General features: G+C 40.8%; 1 protein-coding gene across 2 annotated transcripts; it reads left to right on the top strand.

Annotated features, from left to right (window-relative positions):
* The first annotated feature begins 4,213 nt into the window (after positions 1–4,213).
* On the top strand, positions 4,214–25,340 carry chrnb1l (cholinergic receptor, nicotinic, beta 1 (muscle) like). 2 transcript variants are annotated; one of them, XM_050068007.1, is made up of 12 exons: positions 4,214–4,654; positions 9,843–9,876; positions 10,252–10,385; positions 10,677–10,721; positions 11,186–11,295; positions 12,861–12,969; positions 13,306–13,453; positions 13,652–13,837; positions 15,280–15,503; positions 15,603–15,778; positions 24,128–24,266; positions 24,460–25,340. In XM_050068007.1, exons 3-12 carry the CDS (start codon positions 10,305–10,307, stop codon positions 24,598–24,600), a joined length of 1,359 nt encoding a protein of 452 aa, XP_049923964.1. In that variant the 5' UTR covers positions 4,214–4,654; positions 9,843–9,876; positions 10,252–10,304; the 3' UTR covers positions 24,601–25,340. The 2 variants fall into 2 exon arrangements, with proteins under 2 accessions (XP_049923964.1, XP_049923963.1); XM_050068006.1 differs by lacking the exon at positions 9,843–9,876.
* Positions 25,341–26,162: the final 822 nt, after the last annotated feature.

The raw sequence follows: 26,162 nt of genomic DNA, 5'->3' as shown, positions 1-26,162 counted from the left end.
AGAATGCTGCCGTGAAAGTTGCGACCCTTTGCTCATCACCTGCCTGCTCTGCTATTAATAATCACACACACGCACACACACTGGCAGTGGTTACCGGACACTGCTGCATGGGCTTCCCTGATATTTCTATGTGTAAATACACTCATGCATATGCAGTGAGAGCTGAAGTGTTTGAAGGGTGAAAGTCTGCAGTCATTCTCGACAGCTCATTGCAGCAACAGTGCTGATAGAGCCTCAATATTATAGACCTGGCAACATTATCGGCGCGTTTAAATTGCACTCATTTCTGTCCTCAGCTTATTATCTAACACTGACCTTGCATGAAATTGTAGCATTGAGAAGACGTTCAACAGATAAACAAAAACACACATTGGTCATTCTGACGTGGCACGCAGGAGGGCAAGTCGGAGACATTTTCTCAACCTGCGTCTGATTTATGGCCTGTTTGTGTTTTTGTTCCGGAAACCCTGACCAGCATGCAGGAGAGAGGATAGCATGACCTCACATCCAACAGAGGGAGGTAATAGAAAGTAGAGACAGAGAGAAGGTAATGGAAGGGTGAATATTTTCTTATCTTGTGTAACAGACAAAATAACTTTACGGCCCTCGAAATACAGACATTACCTTCATAAAAAGCAGCATGAAGGATCAAAGAAGCAGCAGGACCCAGAGTTCATTCCAAGGCCTTCACCTCATCCATCATCACACTTGTAGTCTTCACATCTCAGAACTTCCCTCTCCATTTCTATGGCAACAACATCCATCTCTATTTTTATATCTATTCGACATGCTTATCTTCTCTAGCCTCGAGCTCACCTCAAACTCAATATCAGCTGAGACTGGGGTGCGCTTTTTCTGCTCAAACTCATGAATCCTATAAGACCTCTCCATCACTATTGACAACACCTCGCTGCGCCTGCCAAGAAGTTCGGTAGTTCTGGACTCAGCTTCTTCAACTTCATCCTGCAGGTTTTCACCTCATGGTATCTGTGGAGATTAGTCTCTCAGCATTGCTCATTTTAATTCCGATAAATACATTCACTTTAATGCCTTCTGGACATATTAAGTTACACCATGTCTGCTGAATGATGTATTTTCTGCTCTACTACCTGCAAATTATTATCTCTCTTTTATTTGACTTGTCACAAACGCTCTGATATCACTGGTATAATGTTAGAGCTGTGGATATGATCCCTATTCCTTTCCTACTATTGCTTGTAATTCAAAAATCCCCCTCCAGACATGTTTTACTTATAGCTTACTAATATTAATATTTTGTTTGACAAGGAGTTTGCACATAATAGTTAAAAAAAAACTATAATAAAGTAGGTGGAAGCAGATTTACACTTTCTCCCTCACTGAGAAATTTTGGATCTTGCCTCTGCCCTGCTGCTTGCTGTAGCTTTTGCTTTCACTTTCTCCAGTGTGCTAGCCAGGTAGCTAGGTTGACCAGTGATGGGTGTTTAAAGAAAACTGGATACAGTGTTTGATGCACAGAGCAAAAAAAACTAAATTTCCACAGTATAAAATTATCTGGATCTTCCATAATGTGGGGCCCATAGAGCAGGCACATAAGAAACTTACAGTAGCTGAGCACGGCTGAGCGGCTAATTTCCACTAGTTAACTGGCTAACCTCAGGTTTAGCCTTCCACTAACTTAAGTGGGGATAAAAATTACCTAATTGCTTGGTTCTAGACTTGGAAATGTTATCGGACAAAATGGGTCAAATCTCAACGGTGAAACAAATCATTTCTTTTGGGTTGTGATGCTCCAAAAAATGTATCTACTGATTTACAGACGTGACTTACATATGTAACTCTGTGGGTAAAAAAGTCTTTTTGGGCCCCATAGCTAGAGGGTAGGCCCCGGAAGTTGTAATTCCATGTTTGGCAACTACATAAAATTGACTTCAAAGGCTGGTGCCGTCGCCGGGGGTGGAGCATGCATCAAGATGGCTAGCATTAGTGTTAAAGAAAATATCGAAGAGATTCAACCATATATGTTCGTGCCTTAATGAGACCCAGACTCAGATGAGAAGTACCAAATTGGTAAGTGTAGCTAGCATCTTTTATTCGTTTATGTTGTTTGTTAGCTTGTGCACTAACTAGAAGTGGCTGACATCATGTTAGCGGTCATGCCAGATACATTAGTATCTGCTACGATTTAATTTTGGTAGATAGTGTAAAGAAACTCCAGAGTCAAGTTTATATCCAAAAGCTGCAAACTCTAGGCCTAGCATGTATGCTGTCAAAACCTATACTATGCTAATGCTAACTAATGCACTTGAGGTTTTAGGTTTCTTTGCTTGTATTTTGTCAAAGTCTGTTCCTCCATCGATATGTGTTTGCTGTATAAGACAGAGATAGACTTTAGTATTGGTGACTTACCTAAACTAGCTTGCACGGGGTACATCTAAATCTCAGATTCAAAGCTATAGTGCGTAACTTCTACGTGTCCGTAAATGTCCGTTTCACCCAAGCCACTACTAGAGGAGATGACACAGTGCTGATTAAGCCGATCGGCTCCTCTAACATCTCGCGGTATTTTTAAATATATATCATTTTTAGTTTGTGTGTCGACCGGCAACAGTCCCGCGTTGGCGCACAGGAAATGAAAGGCAGGGGGAGGAAGAGCGGAGAGTCTCATAGCAAGAGGTAGAGCGCAGGTAGAAAGAGAAAGCAACATGGCGGAGAACCCAAAGAAGCGGCCATGACATGGTTCAGAAGTGGATCCTACAACAAAGAGAAAGCCTGGACATTCAGCTGAAGGTCTATTAGCAAAGAAGGAAAGTGACCGATGGAGAAGGCAAACAAGGATTTGTATTGGCGTCGCTTTTCCTCGGTGGAGAGCCCTGAAGGAAGAAATTGGGCTGAGGGCAGACACGGATGTTGCCTTGCTGCTGTTGGATAAGTAACTGACTTGGTTTATAATTATATTATGAGTAGTATGTGTTGCTGTTACATGTACTGAACCTAGTACTTTATTATTTTCTTGGAAATGGTGCTATGAACGTAATGTAATGTTAGCAGCCTGGTGTTCGCCACGTTGTGTAGCGTTGTGTACACGGTGTGTGGCGAGTGTTACTCTGTGTACATGGAAGTGCCGGCTTATTTGTTGTAATAAGGCATTATCCGCTGGGGGGCGACAGAAGTTACGCACTGTAGCTTTAAAGAAGTGCACAGACATCGCCCCCTTCAGAAGAGAAATGTGAAAACTTGCCTCTAGTAGCCATCTTTACACAGATACAAGTCAGTATAGTCAAGGTCAGACATTTTAGAGACATAAATAGAAGAAAAACACATTTCTTTGGGTGGAGAGGGACTTACGAATTGTCTATTTTACTGTTGCACCAAAGGTTGTTCCACATTCTATGTCAATTCTGGTCATCTGTTTGTACTCAGTTTCATTTGTTAAAGCCACATAACAGCACATAGACTGGACCAGAGTTGGTCCTATCTCAGAACATTCAGTGTCCCAGGTTGGATATAATCATTGCTTTTCCTTCACCCCATCCTGCTTCCTCTCTATGTGTGCATATCGCTGACTACCACAGTGTCTTTTTTGATTGTAGCACTGGGAGGCACCAGCTGGGAAGTTGAAAATCTTAAAATTCTACATATACTGGCTTTTATTCATGGTGTACTTTTTCCTGGATATACACTGTATAATGAACCTACAATTGGAAATGACAAGTTCTCCCCGTAAATTAATGAAATAATTACCCCCACCACCCATTTAAGTGTCAGTTCTGTTGAATTAGATTCATTTTTTGATTATTTTCCAATAAAAAAAAACAATTAAAATTTGACAGCCAATACCCTGAGATATAATGCTCAGCTTTCCACCATCGTTCCCAGACACAATGCAGCAAAATGTGACTGACTGGAAATGAATGCGAAAAGGGATAAAAGAGGTAGAAGAGATCTGATTTAACTGGAAAGAGGATTGGAGGAGAGATCATTTACAGAATGACGAAGGCATTTAAAATGAAATGAGCCACCTGTTAACCACTTCAGCTCCAAACCACCACCATCACTCTTCATCCTCAGAGAAAGTCACCCCCCCCCCAATCAACTCCACGCTCCAACCCGCCCACTTGTTCTCCACCCCAAAATATCTCCATTGTCATAACCCTGTAGCCCATTGCCATTCCTTTACCCCAACCCACCCCCTCTCCACTTCCTCTTCCTCCCACCCACCGTCCCAACAGTGTACAGATTGGCGAGCACCAACAGGTGCCTGCCCCACAGGCTTCCCAGTACAAACACATTCCGCCCTCTCGTCACTCCCAGCATGCGTACCCAATCAGGCCGTGGTTTCACCCATGGAGCCATGGCCACAAAGAGACGAAGGGACAAGAGAGCTGAACAGTGTGTGCTGCTGAAGGTGCCAACTCGCTGCCATCCAACTGGAGGTGTCCATGTAGCTAAGAGCTAGAAAGGTGTGTGTTTACAGGAAGCTCCGTCTAGATTCCAGGTGTGGACACGGAGGGGTCAAACTGGCTATATAAAAGACAGTGGGACCTTTGATTGCACATGCAAGTGTAAGATGTCATGATTGTCATGATTGGACAATTGAAGATGAGGATGATCAGTAATGCGAGGATGAACGTGTTTATCATCATATGCAGCTGCCTTTGTCTCACTTTTACAGGTAAGGACATTTTATGGATGGTCAGTTTTCAAGATAAATATGATATGACTAAATGTATTTTCCTTCATCTGAATTTGTATGTAAGACATGTTGCATTTGGTGGCTCTAATACCTCAAGCACAGATGGCGTCTGTGCCTTTTGAATTGCGACATACATGTTGAACTGTACAGGAAGAGATGGCGAGAAAAAGGGAGAATGGAAAACAAATATGCTTGACTGCCTTTGACTTTGACCCTTGACCCCATATTGGACTTGGGAAACAAACAAACGCCCTGTGCTTTTGGCATCCTGTGGTGCAGTCTTCTCATTCCTCTGTCTGTCCTAACACTACTACATACTTCCTGTTGGGCTCCCTAGAAGAGATGCATTTCCAACTCCATTTGTGAGCATACACTTAAAAATTGAAGCATTTTTGCAGTCAGGGTAGCTACAGTGGATCTGATAACGACCAAGCATCTCACATCCCAATGCGTTCTGTCAGTACAGTTAAATTGGTATTGATTCCATCTCCTCTGGTTATTTATTTTGATAAAGTCATAATTAGAATCGATTTGCGATGACTAGTTCTTATCTGAGCTCATCTGAAAGGCTTTGACTTTGACCTTCTGATCCCTCAGTTGAAGTGGAAAGGATAAAGCTGTCCTACATTGCTGAGGACCTCCACAGTGGTTGTGGTGTACTGTTTTTATACCTTTGTAGGATGATTTGACAATATTTCTTTATAAAGGGTCACAGCAAGACAGAAGAGAGACAACGAGGGAGAATCCCAATGGAAATAGGTTTTTATACTATGTCCTATGTCTTGGTTTTAGTTGTTCCACTTGAAATGCAAAAAAACCCAAGACTGTCCTTCTCTGGAACATATAATGAATCATATTAACACATCATTGTTTGTTAATCAGAGTCTATTTTTGTCACTGATGGAGCTGGTATCCGAGACATCCCTTTGATCCCATTCCCCTGCTGCATATCAATTACATTAGCTCAGTCACCTTTGCTACCCATCATACACCACCAGCACCTGCCCTGCTGACTGCTCCTTTTGCATGTCCCATCTGTCCTTCTCCATCTCTTCTAAGCGTTGCTTTGTCACATATTTGGAATGAAGTCAGTCAATCATCTGGAGGTACTAGAGGCACATTTTTAGATGTCTGTCATGATGCAGGGTGCTAATACTAATTTAGTGTCACACCTTTACTTGGAGTGAATGATAGGCAATTGATAAAACCCAATTTCCTTGACAATACATCACACTGTGGAGGACATGAAATGTGTGAAAATGACATGCTAGCAACATGAAAACAATGTCAACACAAAGTAAATGAAGGGTTTTTTTGTCGTGGTGGACACACAAATGTGGTATAACGAGCAAAAAAATCAGAGTAGGGCGGGTCAAACAAACATGCACTTTGAACCAGGAGGTCGATGTTCGTGTCCCATGTGAAACCAAAAGTCAAAGTATTTACTTGACTTTACGTAACGTCGCAAAGTATATAAGTTCACGTCACTTGCGTCCCTTTCACAAATTTACATTTTCTAGGATAGCAAAGGAATGACCTGCCTTACTCTGCGTCTGATTGGCTTATCCTGACATTCTTACCCCAACCCTAACCAATCCCTACCCTGGAAATACAGAGTTCTCGCAAGAGCAATTTGAATTTGCTCAGCGAGTCACTCTGGCAATCAGTAATGATGCTCATTACCCATGCTGTTGGAGCCAAGCTGCACCAATCACATCGGTGTATCTGATATAGGCGGGCCAGAGGCGAGCTAAACAGATGACGACAGCGCTGCGACGACGAAGTCCAGAATCAGTCAGTAAACACTGCACGATGACTATGGATAAACACCAGTTGTTTGAAACAGCTTTGGCTGCTACAATGAACGAGTTAGACTTGGCCTTTTCTCTAAAAGAGGAACAGAAGACGGCGCTCAAATCTTTCCTTTGCAAGAAGGACGTTTTTGCTGTTTTGCCGACCGGATATGGCAAGAGTCTAATCTACCCGTTAGCTCAGCCGGTAGCGCTCTGGATACGTCACCCCGTGTATTGTTCTGATTGGTCGTAGTGTTATCCATTTGCGTGCAGTGATATTTTCAAATGCATGCTTGGTGCCGCCCCTCGAGTTGGGCCATTTGCATTACTCATAGCCAGACCCTAAATCTTTCTAGATTTGGGTCTGGATTTCCAGGCTAACCAATCCCATTCAGTCCCAGAATGGACAAAGAATGACCCTACCTACTCTCCCTACGATTGGCTAGTTGCCAACCTTAGATGGATTGGTTAAGTTTGGGCAAGAGGAGTGGGATTGGTTTGGGTTAGGATAAGAGTGTCAGGGTGAGCAAGTCAGATGCAGATCAAGGCAGAGTGGGGTGGGTTATGCCTTTGTTATCCTGGGAAACACAAGTTTGCATCCCATATGTACTGTTAAACCGAAACCTCAGTCTTTTCCTAAACTTAACCAAGTATTTTTTTGTTCTCAAAAACCTAAACCAAGTGTTTTACTCTCCCCAAACCTAACTTAGCTGTGACCGTTCTTAAAAGACTGCACTGGCATTGTTTTCATTTTGCCAGCACATAAATTTAACACACTAGACTTTGTTGCTTCCACATACCTCTAGTGTTTTATTTCCAGGTCAGAGAGTAATAATACATAGCTATGCTATTTGCATGACACTATTAGAATCTGAATCAGAAAACAGAGTCACAGTCCCCCCATACTGAGTATACATGAACATACACAGTATATTTTTAGCTTGGGTAATCCCAGTGGGAATTGAACCCCTAACCGCTGGCCTGGCCTACTGATCCACAGAGAACAAACACACTGTTGTCTCAGTGGCGTGTGTCATGTGCTGTGGTTAAGTTGTACTTCATCATTTCAACAGCTTTGGTCTTTAACTGTTGATTTACTCTTGTTTTAGTCCTGCTTTTGATCTGCTTTCATCCTCTTCCGTTTTGTGTTCTTTATCAATCCAACTTTTTTTGTGCAGCAATAATAAGATAATTTAAAGATATACAGTAAAAGCATATGAGACTTTTGCACACCAAACATAACACTGTAGGATGTGCAATGATTAGCAATTAAACAAGAACAGAAGAAGACAAAACAAAGAGAAAAATAATGATCTACATAAACAGTAGCCTTGAAACATTCAAAGATTTATTTCAGACAAGCAGACTTTTTCAAAACCTTATGTCCTTTGTAAATAAGTAACACCAGTTCAACTCTATATGAAAACAGGCAACCAGTGGGAGTGGATGTAATGTGTGCCCTGCTTCTGGACCCAGTCGGCACACTGGCAATCTATTGTAGCTTATTTAATGGTTCCTCTACTTGATATAAAAAAAAACTTGTTCTCTCGTCGATCTTAATTTTGATGAATAACAAATTAATTCAGTGAGCCTCTTACTTGAACATATTACTTTATTACAGTCAAATGTGATATCAGAGAGGCCTTTGACACAGCACACACATACTAGAAACTGAAAGTACAGAACAATCATTCCAGCATTATACAGTGTGTGTCCCACAGCATTTACATGCTGGTATTATCATGTCACCAAACAAGAGTCAGACAAAGTGTGTGTTACTTGGGGGCATCAGCAAGGTCAACCTCTTATCTTCCAGACAGGCAGGAGCCTCTCAACATGAAACATGAGAAGTGCAAAGGGCACTGATGTGTCCTCTCTGGTCAACTACATGATAATGCACATATTAAACTATCTTATGAGACAAAAATTTAAACATTTTATTATGATCAAAAATTCCTTCACACTGTCATCACGCGCACATTCAAATGTCAAAATGAAGATATCTTTTAAAAGAATGTGGATTTAGCATGTTTATAACATGATATAAAACGTATTATTATTATTATTTACACATTTTGAAATTAAAAAATATATAAATTTGATATGAAGTCATATTGTTTCCTCACCTTTGACATGTGAGGTGTAATGTTTCACATGTACAAGACTAGTGATGCACTGATTGTGAAATTCTAGGCCTATACTGATGTTGTTCTGTTGATGTTTATTTTGTTTTTGTTGTGAGTTATTCCGTCTTTGGTGCCAGGAAAAAAATAGAAATCTTCATTATGAACAAATAAAGTCATTCAACCTTTAGACCATCTTTGAATGAGCACAGATTTGATCACACACATTTATGAAACAACCTTTGATATAACCTTTCACATAATAAAACACCTTTTAAAAAACTGCCTTAAAAGTCTTTTTACTATATATATATATATATATATATATATATATATATATATCATAATTCACCTCTCCAACATCTATTTCATATTTGTGTAAAAACGTTATAATTTACATTCCCCTAATGCTAATTGTTATTAAATAAAGCATGAACACATCATAATGTAACTCAGTGCAACCTCTGTTAGCTGTTAGATATAGGCACTGGCTGCTAACAGCTAACATTAGCTAGCTCGCCTCCTGTCTGATTTCAGCACAGATTTATTATTTATAATGTGGCATTATCAGGGGAAAAATAGGGTGTGTTCCCTGATGTGTTGATAGTAAGTTTACCTTTTGTCCTGAGAGTGTCCAAGGTAAGATTGCTGTTTGTCCCAAACACATTTTCTATTGTCCCCTGGACGACAAGACAATGTTGGTCTCGAGCCCTACTTTTTAGCCTGGGCAAAATTAATGTGACACATGAGAAACCTCAACCACTGACATAGGTGAACATCATCTTTTGTTGATAGGTCGATGGCAGTCAACAAGGTGAATATTGGCCAGTATTCACCTTGTTGACTGTCCTGACTGTTTTTTGTGGGTTTTTTTTTACTTTTTAAGTAGTCTTCAATTTATTTCCAATAACAGAACATCCCCTGTCATAGGACCTCTTAAAACTTATCTATTTAAAAAAATCCACCATCCAGTCCACCTTTGTATAAAAGTGTCCGTTACCAGACATGCTGTCACTTGTTCCATCTGTAGACCATTTTGAGTTTCTGCATCCACTGGGTTATAGTTGGTGGTTTTGTGTCTTTCCAGTTCACTGTCATCATTTTCTTGGCAATCAGTGAGAGATTCTCAGTATATACCTCTGATCCGTGCTTTATCTATCTTTAGGGATAACTTCTAACAACAATATTAATGGGCCTGGTGAGATATCTAACTCCATAATTTTGTCAATTTCTTTTTTAATGTTTCCCCAGAACCCTTGAATTATTAGGCAGTCCCAAAAAATATGTGAGTGATCCCCAATTTTTCCACAATTTCTCCAACACAGTGCCACTGAGGTTTCTTTCATATATGATGAGCTAATAAGGGGAGTATAAACATATCTGAATTTTATTATCCAGTCAAACTCTTTCCATAATTGACTATTGATCCCTTTATGACAGTTTGCACATAGATTTTCCTTCAATCATAGTATTTAACTCTGATTCCCATTTTTTTCTTGATGTTCCAGGTGTTTTGTGAGACATCAGTTGCAAGCCTTTAGAATAGACTAATTTCAAATGTGTGTGTTTTTTTTTTATATATTCGCAAGCCAGAAATCATTTTGACAAAGCATTTCATTGGATGCAAAAGTTGACCCCCCTTCTTCACTTACTTTCCCAGGAGCCTCAGAAACAGAGCGGAGGCTCCATCAGAAGCTGTTTGAGAACTACAACATGAAAGTCAGACCAGCTCGTTACTGGGAGGAGAAGGTGATGGTTCGGGTGGGGATGACCCTCTCTCAGCTCGTCAGCTTGGTAAATACAGATACACAACACACTCATGTATGTAAACACATCCTTATGAATTATTTGAGTTATATGTCAAGTTGTTCGGAGTTATTCTTTTGAAAATGAAAGTGCTATCCCTCAGCAGTGTAATCCAACACACATATACACACACACACACACACACACACACCATTGGCCAGATCACTGCAGAGTGCAGTTAGTTTCCACAGAGCAGGATTGAAAGTAACAGCACTGTCATGCACAACAAGATACAGTGGCGTCTCTAATGTATCTCCTCGTCTCTCTATCCCACTACAGAACGAGAAGAACGAAGAGATGACAACCAACGTGTTCATGAATCTGGTATGAAGATGAAAAACATTCATCTTCATCACAGAGCCACGCTCTGCTGCTCCGACTCCTGTCTCCCCTCTCCCCGCTGCTCTGTCCTCAAATGGACTTGTCACTTTTTATAAGTGCAAATTATTTCTTGCTTTATCTCTCTTATTCCCTGATCCGCTCTTTCATTTCTGTCCCTCGCCCTCGCTAATTAGAATTCAGGAGGGCTTGAGTGTTTGTGACAGTGGTGTGTGAGTGTGTGTCGAGATCAGTGCGGTGTAAATGACTTATCAAAGACAGAAGGAACTAGGATGTAGATGACAGAGGCATCAGGGCACCGTGGTAATCATTTCACCTTTTGTCATGCTCCACAAAGCCTGTTATTTTCTTTCTTTCTTTCTTTCTTTCTTTCTTTCTTTCTTTCTTTCTTTCTTTCTTTTGTTTTCCTTAATCATTCTCCCTTCCTTCCTTTCTTCCCTCCCTCCCAGGCATGGACAGACTACAGGTTGTCATGGAACCCAGCGGAATATGACAACATTGATGTTTTGAGGATTCCTCCCAACAAGGTGTGGCGTCCTGACATCTACCTCATAAACAAGTGAGTATCCCATCTACAGTCACACAGCCATCATTAATGATACATCAGCTAACAGAGGATTAGCCAACAATGCAAACAGTGCAGCTCTAGAGGCGATGTCAGCCTGACAGCACATATTCATGGTCAAGACTGAAATATTCAAACAATTTGTGGATGGATTACTGTGACATTTTGTACAGACATGTATGGTCCCCACAAGATGAAGCTGTCTAGTTCCACCATGAGTTTGACATATGTGGTTTGGATCACCTAAACACCTTTGGCAGACTGACGCAAAATTTGCTGCAGAAATGAAATTAACGACAATCCCATTAGCCATACCTGTACTTTGTGTTTAGCACCAACTAGTAAATGTTAGCATGTTAGCAGTAAATGTTAGCATTTCACTATGAGTATGTTGGTGTGCTAATGTTAGCATTTAGCTCATAGCACCACTGTGCAGCTTCACAGAGCTGCTAGCATGGGCTATAAAAAAGCATTTGTATACTTAGATGTATATTTTTAAAGGTAAAGATATTTTTAGGGGCAAGATAATGATGATTTTGAAAAGCTGTATGTCTGTGTTTTTTTTTTTTTTTTAAACATGAGAGGTGATACATCCCACTCCTGACCCCAGCAAGCCCCTGTGTCACTTGGTTTTGTACACAATATTAATATATAGAGCACTTGCCTGATATCAGACAGAATGTATTCAATTATTTATAATTTGCTACACTCTGTTCCTATGGTAAAAGGACGTGCACTTGTGTAGCCCCTTTCTAGTCATCTGACCACTCAAAGCGCTTTTTACACAACCACTCACATTCACCCATTCACACACACATTCATACACTGGTGGCCAGGGCTACCATACAAAGTGCCACCTGCTACTCAGTTTTTAACACACTCAGTTTTCACACTTTGATAGAACAGCCATTGGGAGCAATTTGGGGTTCAGTATCTTGCTCAAGGATACTTTGAAATGCCGAATGGAGCGGCCGGGGATCAAACCATTGAACATCTGATTAATGGACGACCCGCTCCAATGACATTGTTCCACTCTAACTGATTTCCGAGGAGGAGGGGATTCAATTTTTCCTCACCAATCACTGGTGACCAACATATCCATTTAGATCTAACATTTTTTTGAATTCGCCCCGATGCGTCACCATGCCAACATACCTGTTATGCCGGGGTTTTAGGAGTGGAGCGCAGCAAAGTAAAATAAAATGCAGTGTCAGGTGATATTGAGAGGACACGTCGATTTAGAACAGCCTCAATATCAGCATCTATCTTGTCCATAGCACTCACCATTGTTGTTATTACTCCTCATTGTTATTGACTATCAACACACCGATTGACATTGCTTGACAACAGTATGGCAATGGGGTTAGTCCCACCCATGGTGGTAATTGGCTAATCGAGTCCCCCCATGACACTCACTTATCATCTTTGGGTTTCACTTAGAAACTGCTTTTTCATGTCACAATGCCAAACAAATCAGTAAACTTGAAATTCAAAGACCCAGGCAAGAGAGTAGTGTGAAATATGAACATCACATTTGTCTTTCCATTTTCTCCCTACAGTAATGATGGTCAGTTTGACGTGGCTCTGTACGTCAACGTCTTGGTTTACAGTGATGGGACAGTCAACTGGCTTCCCCCAGCCATCTACCGCAGCTCCTGCTCTATACAGGTACTGTCTTTAAGGATCATGTACCACTGCTACACTGAATGCTAAACATGTAAATCGCTAAACAACCAATCTTTCTCTATGTGGTGTTTTATTCTCATGTGTTTGTCTACTTTTTTGTTCTGGTTTTCTCTCCATGTGCTGTAAACTGTGTTGGGTGTTCTAGGTCTATATAAGAGTTAAATTTTGTTGTATGGCTGGCTCAGAAAGACTGTGTACGGCTTGGTTGATCTAAAGTTAAATGTGCAACATCCTTGGTTTTACCTTCATCCAGAATTCCTTCTTTGTAAATTTCCCATTGAAAAGTGATGTAACAGTTTGTACTTTCCACTCCCACAGGTGTCGTACTTCCCATTTGACTGGCAGAACTGCAGCATGATTTTCCGCTCGTACACCTATGACGCCTCTGAGGTGGACCTGCAGTACTTTCTGGACGATGAAAGCAGAGAGATCAAAGAGATTGTTATAGATGAGAACGCTTTCACTGGTTGGTGCCTTCAGTGACCTCATCCAGAGGCTATAGTCCTGTTTTCTTTGCACCTTACTGTGTGATATTTACTGTATATATTTGAGCCATCTGGTGTTTTTAATTCCTTCTCACCATATTAATGCATGTCCTAAAGATTTCCAATAATAATAATAAGCACAGATATTGTTTTCACCTTGTACGTCTCTTTCTCCACAGAAAATGGAGAATGGGCCATCTGTCACAAACCCTCCAGAAAGAACGTAAAGGAAGACCTGTACGAGGACATCACCTTCTACCTCATCATACAGAGGAAGCCTCTTTTCTACATCATCAACATCATCGTGCCCTGCATCCTCACCAGCGTGTTGGCTATATTTGTCTTCTACTTGCCTCCCGGAGCAGGTCAGAACATCTGACATGTTTTTTACACCGTGACAACACATCACTGCAAAGGAAGGCTGTAGGAAGGAAGACGACCCCTTGATTCAGTGTCTAATGTCACGACAAGAAACATGTGTCTAACACAGAATACTTCATGAGGCAGGGCAACCTTTGAAGGAATTATTAATATATCAAGGACAGTGACCTTGATGAGGAATCTATCAATCTTTGGTCTTGTGTGACCAGATTTCAGAATTTTTACCGACAAAGCAGAAAATAAAGATTTAATGGAAAGCTAAAGGATTGATGGCAAACAACTGCTGAATTTTTGGAGCATGAACTCATTTAGGGCATCTGTGAGGCAGTGATAGATCAGCCAACTGTCTTCCTTACCTACAACAGGCAACATTTGTTAGTGATAAATCCAATTCATCAAAGCATGTTTAACCACAACAACAGGTCAAAGCTAATCGTATTTTAAAGTTTGCCCTTGTCATCATGAAACAGAGGCTTGCAGAGTACAACCCAGTCTCCAGAATAAAATATTGACATTGTACATTTCTGCAAACCACATATATGTTACATTTGCACGTCTTATACTTAGAATATTAACATTTCTAAAGCAACATAGTATATGAGCTGACTTTGTCTTCCGGAGGTGAAGGGAATGGTGGATGGCGTGACACCCAGGTGAGATGCCTGCCAAGCTGCAGACCACTGTTAAAGACCAACAAACAACAAAACTGGCTGTTTTTTAAAGCATCATTGCTGTGTTTCCAGTGGCTTTTTGGCCATCAAATGTTGGTATTTCTTATCAACCTGTCATTCTTTTACCACCTGGGATTGTCCAATGAAAAGCAGTTATTTTTTACCAAGACATTAATGTATTTTCTGCCAGGACAGTGCCATGAATGATTAACCATCATTAATGTTGTTGCTCTCTGTAAAGCATCTTTGAGTATCCTGAAAAGCGCTATATAAATCCATTGTATTATTATTATTGTTAGTATCAATGCCAACATTTTTTCTGGGAACTGCCCATTGGTCCGACAGCCCATTGGTCCGACATCCCATTAATCCGACCATATTAAACCCATTGTTCCGAAGTCCCGTTGTTCCGAAATCATCATGATGCCCTGTGGTTAAGGTCTGGTTAGGTTTAGGCACAAAAACCACTTTGTTAGGGTTAGGAAAAGAACATGGTGTGGGTTAAAATGAAAAAGAAAGTGACAAACACATAAGCCATGAGCCTGCTTCGCCTCACGCCTTTCCCAGCTGACCCAGAGCCGGTCGCGGCGCACCATCAAGGTAGAAATACGCCCGCCGGGAGCCGTTCAACACCGCGGACAGTTGGACTAATGGGATGTCGGACCAATGACATGGACCCATTTTTTCTGATGATTGGGTTGCAGAGTAGTATTTGCTGCTCTCCTGTTATATTCAATTCTCCTTGTTGTCTGCAGGAGAGAAGATGACTCTCTCCATTTCCGTCCTCATCGCTCTGACTGTCTTCATGCTTCTGCTGGCTCAAAAGGTCCCCGAGACATCCCTTGGCATCCCAATCATTGTCAACTATGTCATGTTCACTATGATCCTGGTCACATTCTCTGTCATCCTAAGTGTAGTCGTCCTCAATCTGCACCACCGAACGCCCAGCACACACATCATGCCAAACTGGGTTCGAAAGGTGAAGCTATGGTGAACAAACAAACAACAAGCCCATCCAGGCAGTTTCAGTATTTCTCAGAAATGTGATTGCACTGATTTCTTTACCTCAAATTTACAGGTATTTATTCAGTTCCTGCCCAAGTATATCGGCATGACAAGGCCAAACCCAGAGGAAATTGAAGAGGCGGATTCTGAAGAGAAGCTGCCCATCCGAACCTTCAATGGCAGGCAGCCTGGAGGGGAGTATTTCTTCCGCAAGATCAACCCTGATCTCGTCATACCCTGGAGAGGCAGGTAAGGATGCATTTACTAACAAGGTATGTCCCAGTCAGCCTAACCATTCATACTGTCTTATTTGATTGAAATGAAAATGGACATTGGAAAAGCTGTGAACTGACAATGTTTTCAGATGGAAGATAACTCTACAGTGGCGCATTTTTAAAACCACCTTATCGAAAGAGTATTTTGGTCTGCTATACTGTAAACTGATTACTATTACATAATCGCATTGCTGACTTTTAGTCTTTCAAGAGTCTTTCAGATTAGCATATTTGAAGCATACAATCATTTTTCCGTAAGTCAGAACAGCAATCTGACCAAGTTGAACCTATAAGACTTCTGACATCTGACTGAAGGCCGTCACACTAACAGAAAGGCTTAATTATGCACAAGGTTGGTAGAATATAGAAATATAGAAAGAGGAATCAGTACAGGAAATAGGAATGACAAAACCAAAAAGTTAATACTTCCAGATAAACCAAGCTCTTGGGTTGAGTTATTGAGAGAGATTAAACTGCCAGAAAGGTTATAGTATCTATATTCTTACCTGTCAAGACTGTTAAACACCATAAACCTGAAGTAAAAACCCATCAGAGTCATTCATCCTGATTCGGCCTCTTTCCAGGCTGAGATGTGCTGATCCTGACATTACACAAGCAGAAAGCCATTTCTATTAATGTTAATAAAATTCCAGCGCAGGCATGAATCTTCTTTTCAGAGTGTGCCAAAGTGTGAATGTTGGATCTGATGCCAGACTTGCTATTATAGTAAAGTACACAGTGTGCTAGACTTGGCAGAATTACAGCCATCACTACAGCAGCCCAGAGAATCTGTAAAGACAGTAACAGTAGGACCTCCTTCAGCCTCACATATTGAATGCAATATTTGATATAGTCACATAAAAGGTACTCTAACGGATGAAGACGGATTTCTGATTCAGCCCAATAAGACCAAATGGCGTAGACTGCCATTTATAATCATTCATATCATGAATTTCATTTCGTTATATCCTGTTTTCTAATGTTTAGTGTTGGTCCAAGATACGTAGGATGTTTGAGGAGAACTTATTTAATTAACAGTATATCCTTATGTGGGATTTTTGTAACACAAAACTTGACATAAATAGCTTTAGCAAAAAATGTCAGACTGCTATCAGTCTTTTCACCACTTTGGTGGAGAGTGAAATATCTCAACAACAACTAAATGGATTGCTATGAATAAATGTTTGTGGCTTCGGTGATCCTCTGAATTCTTCAAGCACCAACACCATGAGGTTGACCTTTGAAGTCTGGTGGGAAATGTGCCAAAAATCCAATTGGTTATCACAACACTTAGTTCAGTGTGTCTCGTGCCAATTAGCAAATGTTAGCATGCTAATGTTCAACACTTAAATGGTGAACATTATATCAGCTAAACACCAGCATGTCGACATTGTCATTGGGTGCGTTTCCATCCACCTCTTTTAATGCGCAGTTTTTGCCAAAGAACAATAAAATCGCAAAAAAGTTTTATGCTTGTGGGAGGTGGAAAAGTTGGTGTATCAATAAAAGGTAAATGTAAGTAAGGGCAGAGGAAACAAATGCATTGCAAGCTCTCTCTGTTGTCTCTGGATGGCTTTCAACTCACTTACGCATACAGGACTGTTACCAGAACTCTTCCATTAGCACTTAGCTGTAATATTAGTTGTTCAAAACTCTATTTCCATTGCCCAGTGTGCTCTCAGTCATCATCAATCTTTTTTTCCATCAAGGTTTGACTAGCATTCTATCATTACGTCATCTCGTTGCGCCATCGTCTTCTGCAATACCACCTGACTGGAGAAATACCACCGTCTGCTTATGTTGATGAACCAATTCCCAATATTCGCCTAACAGTAGTGGATGGAAAAGCTCCTTAATGCGCACTTTCTTTTACTGTTTTTCTTTTTGAAAATTTGTTTAAGGGGGCCTAGAGGGGCCTGGAGGGGCCTGGAGGGGCCTGGAGGGGGTGTGGGAGTTTGCCTATCCAGTCTACATGTGCTTTGTGGACCTGGAGAAGGCCTATGACCGCATCCCTTGGGGGGGCTTGTGGGGGCTTGTGGGGGGTACTACGGGAGTATGGGGTTCCAGGCTCGCTGCTACGAGCCATTTGGTCCCTGTATGACCAAAGTGAGAGCTGTGTCCGCATACTCGGTGTGAAGTCAGAATTGCATCCCTGCTTTTCGCAGATGATGTGGTTCTGTTGGCTCCATCACACCGTGACCTCCAGCATGCACTGGAGCGTTTTGCAGCCGAGTGTGAAGCAGTTGGGATGAGAGTCAGCATCTCCAAGTCTGAGGCCATGGTCCTCTGTCGGAAACCGGTGGTTTGCCCTCTCTGGGTTACTGCCTCAAGCGAGGGAGTTCAAGTATCTTGGGGTCTTGTTCACAAGTGAGGGTAGAATGGAGCGTGAGATGGCTTGGCGGGTCGGTGCAGCTTCTGCAGTGATGAGGGCGCTGCACCGGTCCGTCGTGGTGAAGAGGGAGCTGAGCCAGAAAGCAAAGGTTTCAGTTTTACTGGTCCATCTACGTCCCAACCCTCACCTATGGTCATGAACTCTGGGTAGTGACCAAAAGAATGAGATCGCGGATACAAGCAGCCGAAATGGATTTTGTCTGTGGGGTGGCTGGGCTCAGCCTTAGAGATAGGGTGAGGAGCTCGGACATCCAGAGGGAGCTTGGAGTAGAGCCGCTGCTCCTTCGCGTCGAAAGGGGTCCTGGGCGCCTCCCGCTGGAGGTGTTCCGGGCACGTCCCACTGGTAGGAGGCCCCGGGGCAGACCCAGAACATGCTGGCGGGACTACATATTTCGTCTGGCCTGGGAACGCCTTGGGGTCCCCCAGGAGGAGCTGGAAAGTGTTGCCGGGGAGAGGGATGTCTGGGGTGCTTTGCTTGGCCTGCTGCCCCCGCAACCCGGCCCCGGATAAGCGGATGAAAATGGATGGATGGATGGATGTTTAAAGATTGTGCAAAATTTCGATGGAAATCCAACTATTGTGAGTATGGTAGCATACTGACATTAGCATTTAGCTCAAAATACAGCTAGGCAGCCCTGCTAGCTACATGGCTCAGAACATTCCTAATTATGATGGAGCTTTTTGATTAAAAGTAAAGCATTGAGTCTGGAACTTGCCAAACTGTAAAATATTTTAACATGGCAATAAAAGAGTTTTTCTTTTTGAGTTTTTTTTTGGCACAATTAGCTCTTGCTGCTTTGTTTATGTTCTTTTAAAGGTATACTCTACAGGACATTTCGGAAACTGTTTGTAAACAGCATTGCCAGCAAAAGCCAGATTCACTTCCTTTTTGGAACAAGTCTTGTCTTCTAAGCTTTTCGCCCCGCTATATTTGTGTTTTTCGGCACTGTGTCCACAATTTTCATAGCTTTATCTTGGATTCATTCTGCTTACAGCCAGACGCCACGCTACCTTTTTAGAAAGTCCTGATCTTACCTGCCAGCTGTGCCCAAGAATGTCCTGAAAATAAGAGGAAGATAAGAAAATGCAGGCAGTAGGTGGGGTCTACTCAGATAAATACACCACCGCAGACTTCTATTGGGTCATACATGATGATTGACAGCAATTACATTTGTCTATACATTGTTTTTTAGGAATACCCTGTGTAGTATACTTTTAATCAAACAGTGTATGCAGGACTGTGATGTCTAGTCAGTTTTCTGTTGATGGAATTCTGGTGCTCTTTCTTTGTTCTTCATGTTGGACAAGTAAAACCTGGTGAGGTAGACATAGTGTAAGTATACTAAATTAAATGCAATACAATGTTGCCTCATACTGTACCATCCCTCAAACCATGCTGGCTTCACTTGGGCTAATCAACCAGTAGGCCTCAGCCTTGCCACCCAGACCTGGCATTATAAACAGCTCCACAGTCCTCTGAACCAGGCCCTTTGCTGGCCATCTCTCATCCCGTTCCAAAGGCATCATATTCAGCCCCAGCTAAGCCCCACACCCGCATCCACAGTCGCCAGCCACTAAGCCTCTGTTTAGGTTGGACATTAGGGGGTAATCCCACAGAAAGGAGGTAGAGGGAGGGTGGAGAATGGATAGGGGTAGATGAGTGGAAGGGAAGACTGGTGCTGAGTGATCGGGGCAGAGGAGGATTTTGGCGTTTCTGATGTGGATCAGATGGTGGTCATCCAATCTGTGTTGTGTTGACTTTTCCTTTATTCATCTCTCTTTGTCTTGTTAATCTGTCAGAGGGCTGGTTAGGAGCCAGGCACTGTCCCGTACAACACATTCATGAGAATTTTGATGATGCTTGTGTTTGCATCTCCATTTGAGTGTATTCCGATGGTATGATTGTGTGTGTATAGGCTTTGTTTCTGCTGTACGTCACCCATGAGTGTGTGTTTCAAGGGTATACAGTTGATGTCATAAATCTATTAAACAATACAGGTATAACCACATGAAATATTATATACAGTAACAGTACCAAATGTGTGTGTGTGTGTGTGTGTGTGTGTGTGTGTGTGTGTTTGTGTCATAGTGAGAGGGGCTCCATGTATCTGCAGTAATGAATACAAGCCGTGGAATGTGAATGGCATGCAGCACGTAGAGCACCACATAGCTCAGCCCTGAGCTGTGACCACACACACACACACACACACACCATCATTCCTACAGGAGCTCTTGGTCACTCAATTTTATCGTCCTGCAGTCCATCTGTTGTCACACTGTCTCTCTGCGACTCTGATAACTTGTCCGGCTCCTTCACTGACGCCTTCCTCTCTCTGGTGCCGGAGGTTCTGCACATTATTAACATATTACTGTGCATGGACTGGATGTACCGTAGACATGCACTGAAGTGCCAATCTGACAGGTGGTGTCATGATAGACGTCTTTAGGGGGTGACACCTAGAGCTCTCTCTACCTCCTTTTGTAATATTTTAAAGTCTAGCTTTCTTAATAGCGCACTTTATATTTTAACAGGAGGAAATGAATGGACAACTGAGCAAAGCCAACAACTTAATTAACCGATGTTAAAAGGAATAAACAAAACTATAAGAAAGCAAAGAAAATGAATGTATAAATGGGGAAATAGATAAGGAATAATCACAAATGACCAACAAACAATCAAATATCTATTGGCAGGTTATCCTCTTTGTTTACTGCATATTACAATTTCTCATGCATGCTGCATGTGCAATGTTTATGGGTGAATCAGGCTGTAATGTAAATGACTGTCTTAACTACATAGTATTAAAATATAGAGCTCACAAAAATAATGTGACAGCAGAAACGATTTTGTAATTTCATAATAAAGGTTCTGATTGGAAATGTGCTGATTAAATATGTTTAGCATTACACAAACAGCTGATGAGGATATGTTAAAGAAAATACAGTTTATTGTTAATATGATAAACTGTGAGGAGAATGATAAAGAAGTAAAGAAGTTTTGCAGTGTGCAAACTGTTTGCAAGTAAAAACCTTGTATTTCTAAAATATCAGCTCAGTGACAAACAGGCTTGAGTTTATCTGCCTGTCCAGTACAAGGCTGTTGGATTTCCATAAATGTTCCTGATAAAGAATCACAATTTTAGACACTCAAACATTTAAAAAACAAACAAAAAACAAAAACAAAAACAAAAAAACATGTAAAATGTACAGTTACAGTTTTCACCTGACACTGAGGGTCAGCAATATAAGAGGTGAAGGGTGAATGGGGTGATGGGAGGCACAGGGCAGCAGGAGGAGGTGGAATCTGTAGCAAGTAGTTAACACCCTATTTAAGTGTTTGTCTCGACCTGTGCAAAAACAGTATGTACTGATGGGTCAGGTATGCAGAAATGAATGGGTAGTGAGTGTGAATGACGAAGGTTTGAACTTGGACTTGATGTAATCTACATATGAGCTACAATGAGGGGGGCTTCAATAAGATGAGACACTACAGGTGAAAACTGATTTTTCATGCACTGTACAATTTTGAGATTTTGGGTTATTTTGCATTAATAAGTCTTGTTTCAGATTAATGAAAAGAAAGCTCCAAAACGAAAATCCAAAATAAAACATTTGAGTGTTTATTTCAGTTCAGATTTCTGTTCTGGAAATTTATGCTAAATAAATGAACAAATAAACAAAAAATGAAAACATATTTCATGAGATAATGCTCTAAAAGCATATTAAACATGAAATTTCAGAAAAGTTGTACTTGGAAAAATTTTCTAAGTTTCATGATAGTATCTATCTTGGTCCAAGACTGTATTGAATTTTACAATACATATTGTAAAAGGCCTGTTTCTTAAATTGAGTTTTTCTCACACTCAGCCAGAAACCTCCACTTCAGCAGTACTTAGATACACCAAAGCTTTCATTTTAATTCCTGCCCACATACTCTTGTCATATGTCATTCCTTGCCGACATGATTTATATAACACTGGTTTCCTAAAACATGGCAAAAATTAATTTTGTTTGTGTGTCTGTACATCCCTCCGTCCCATTCTCATGAACCTGATATATAGAACTATATAAAGTTTGTTGTCAAAGGTCAAGGTTACTGTGATCTTGCACCCATCTCATTCTCATGAATGCAATATCTCAAGAAGTCATTTAAGGAATTTCTCAGATTTGGCACAAATGTTCACCTGGACTTAATAATGAACTGATTAGATTTTTGTGGTCAAAGGTCAAGGTCACTGTGACCTTGCATCTGTCTCATTCTTGTGACTGCAATATCTCAAGAAGGCCTTGAGGCAGTTTCCTCAAATTTGGCACAAATGTCCACTTGTTAGAAATTGGTGGTCAAAGGTCAAAAGTCAAAGTCACTGTGACCTCATAAAATGTGTTTGTGGCCATAACTCAAGAATTCTTATGCTAATTATGTCAGAATTTTACACAAATGTCTAATAGAATAAAATAATGAAGCAATGTCATTCTATATCCAAAAGGTCAAAGGTCAACTTCACTATGAAATCATAATGTTCTGCAAAAACACTTTTCCTGCCATTACTCAACCTCATAAGTCGGAAACAGAAGAGGAAACATTTGGTCAGATACTGAATTGGTGACTCTAATCTTGGGTGCCCACCTTGAAACTGTGTTTAATATATAGAATATTGTTTGCAGAGGCATACATGAAATTTAGGAAAACTTTTAGTTAAAAAAATAACTGCCTTAATGTAAGCAATCAGCTGGGGACGTTTCATGGTGATATATGTTAGTTAAAAGTTTTACACTATTCACCTGTATTGACTTCCCACGAGATAAGGCAAGATAAACTTTTATATGTCTTGAGGGAAATTGCCTTGCAGCAATCGCAAAACAATATTATTTTATCATATCGTAGTTCAGAAATTATAGTTTGCCCCAATATCCCTGTGAATAGATTGTTTAAATGCTTTACATATGTGTTTGAGCAGTGATGGAGTTCACAAAAGCGTGAAGGCACTAAAAGACTGCTGTCAGTAAGACTCTCTCTCTGCTCATATGTTTTGGTTTATGGAACAGCTGTGTGAAGGGAAGAATGAAGGGGTCAAAGGTCATGGCATCACATGAATGTTGACCCAGTGTTGTGTCAGTGTCACCCCTGTGTCATTGTGCTGCTGCTGTCACTCAGTGTTCAGAGGAGCTGTATGAAGGGGCCTGTGGCAGTGTTGCTCGTCTGTGGCTAGAGGGCACACAAGGACACGCACTGTATGTTTTGAAGCGACGCCGACAGGACGTCTGTACTGTATGTCCTACACTGGACAGCTAATGTCAGTGATGGTTTGTTTCAGCAGAGGTGAGCTATGCTGTGGTAGTGACTCATGACATTCTCAACATAAATCTGAGCTCAGTGAGCATCTGTGACGGGTGTTGCTGCATTTTTTAGCTTCTTCCAGAGGACGTACATCTACATGTAGGTGTTAGGATGACATCCTCAAATAAGAACGTGTTTATTTTGGAAACAGCATCTCACCTTGTCCATTTGGTCACTGTAGTGAAAAATGACAAGACTAAATAATAAGGCTAAAAAAAAAAAAAAAATAGGACTTAAATAAACCGAGAAATAAATAGTTGAAAAAATCTAATTTTTACAGTTAATACCTTTTTTTCCATTTACATTTGCCTATAATTTTGAATACTTATGACAGGCACTTTACAGTTTTTGACATGAATATGATAAGATGAATTAAGAGATTTGAATGATTGATTTTTATGGCCAAAATGATTATATAGTATACACAAATTACAGTTAATACACACACATAATAAAATACAGCATAGAGATCTAAAGTATGAAGCTAATAATAAACTTTTAAATTTTTTTGGTCAGTTTTCAAATTCCTTTTACAGCCAATGATAGTGTTTCAGTGCCCATTTTAACCACTACTGTCACACTTTTTTGTTTAAGGTGTGAGAGCACAGTGCACCTCCAGCGGCTGCCGGACACTGACAACTACTGTCTGATCCTCCCTCCCAACCTGAAGTCGGCCATCTCTGCCGTGACATACATGGCCGAGCAGCTAAAGAAGCAGGACACGGATGACACGGTGAGAAATGACACGTCACACCCTGTCGGCCAGCTTGTTATGTAGTCTGTCTACAGCTCCTGAGCACAGAGTGTTCCGAACACGCCCCAACGATGTTCATGTGTCATTGCATACATACAGCACATCGCTGACTCAGTGCTTACAGTAAGTGCTTTTGTGTTTGTGTGTGTCTGTGTGTGTGTGTTCTCTCCAGATGACAGGAGACTGGCAGTTCATTGCCCTCGTGGTGGACCGTCTCTTCCTGTGGTTGTTTGTCATCATCACCACCCTGGGCACCCTGGCCATGTTCCTGGACGCCAGTTTCAACTATACACCCGACGACCCCTTTCCATAGAAGACAACAAACACACACACACAGTTGGAGTTTGATACACTGGTTGTCACTTCTTCTTATTGGTGATTTCTGACATCACCAGATCTGACTTTCCATAAATACCTATTCCATATTCCAATATTCCAGATTTCTGTTGTGAGCCTCTGAAATGTTTTGTCAGGTCAGATTGCAAAAGAAAACGTGTCACATTTGCATAAAGTAGAACCATGTACAGATAACCTACATGATAACAGAATCAATGTATAGATTTGTGGAAGCTATATGTGGTAACAATGGTTTTGCAGTATTGTTTGTCTAAATAATGTATTTAACAAATTGTGATATTTGTTATTTGATTCTGAAAGCTTGAAATATGTTTTTCTCATAAGTAAAACAGTTTGTTTAATGAATGTGCCTTCTGGTTTTTGTGGAACATGCAGGAAACTACTAGCTTGTGTTTCACTCTGATGCAATAACAGTGATTGTGCTTAGTGATTGTTATGTTGGCCTGTGGGCAGTAGAGGGCAGTAATATAATGTTAATTTAAAGCACTGCTGTTCAGAGGGCTGCAAAAGGCACATTTATAGTTCTTATAAGGAGAATGTTTTTTTTGTCAGTCTCCCATTGCATATAAATATAAGAAGGTTTAATACTATTGTTCTGCTTTGGGTCCTGGGGACCTCTCTCAAACATAAGCAACATCATTATAACATACTGGACATTTCTTTGTCCGTGATAGATTTAGAGCCAGCTTTAGTATACTATACTGTACTTAGTCTGAAAGTTTGAAGAGCTGTACAGAAAGTTGGAACATAAAATATAATTAAAGAAACAGACATGTGAGTACTATAAAACATTTTTATGTGACTAAAAGCTTTACAGTGAGTCTTTTAAAACTGAGACACATCCAGCCTGTCTGATACAGCCAGGGAAACTCCTCGAGCTTCACATACTGCTTCACTTGTTCCTGCGACTGTGTTTGCAGAGACAGTGATGACAGTTTAGTCAGAAGATTGTAGATGCCTTGAAGTGTACTGGGGCTTCAGGAAGTCAACAATGTTCTTGTACAGAACTGACCTATTTAGGGTGCACGATACACAGTACTGATTTAATACTGGATTACCAAATGTCTATAGTAGAGTCACCAGTCAAACCCAAGGCAACTGTTTGTTTTGACCTGGTTTTATATACAATTATATATATATATCATCTACTTTAGCTCATTTTAAACTTACACGTCACCATTTGTTACTGATTGACTGATAATATGTATTGTATCATTTTATACAACTAACAATACATTTGTGACAGTTACAGTGAAACTTGACCTACCTCCCACAATCATAACGTTAAGGGTAGTTGGCTTGTCTGTATTGTGGATGGATCATTCAAAACTGAAGTTATTGTTCTTGGCCCCAAACAACTCAGAGACTCTTTATCTGATGACATAGTTTCTCTAGATGGCATTGCTCTGGCCTCTAGCACTACCGTAAGAAACCTCGGAGTAATATTTGATCAAGATTTGTCTTTTAATTCTCATTTAAAACAAACCTCACGGACTGCATTTTTTCATCTGCGTAATA

The sequence above is a fragment of the Epinephelus moara genome, chromosome 17 (assembly GCF_006386435.1).
Source record: "Epinephelus moara isolate mb chromosome 17, YSFRI_EMoa_1.0, whole genome shotgun sequence".
Lineage (NCBI taxonomy): Eukaryota > Metazoa > Chordata > Actinopteri > Perciformes > Serranidae > Epinephelus > Epinephelus moara.
This window is presented reverse-complemented; position numbering and strand designations above follow the sequence as displayed.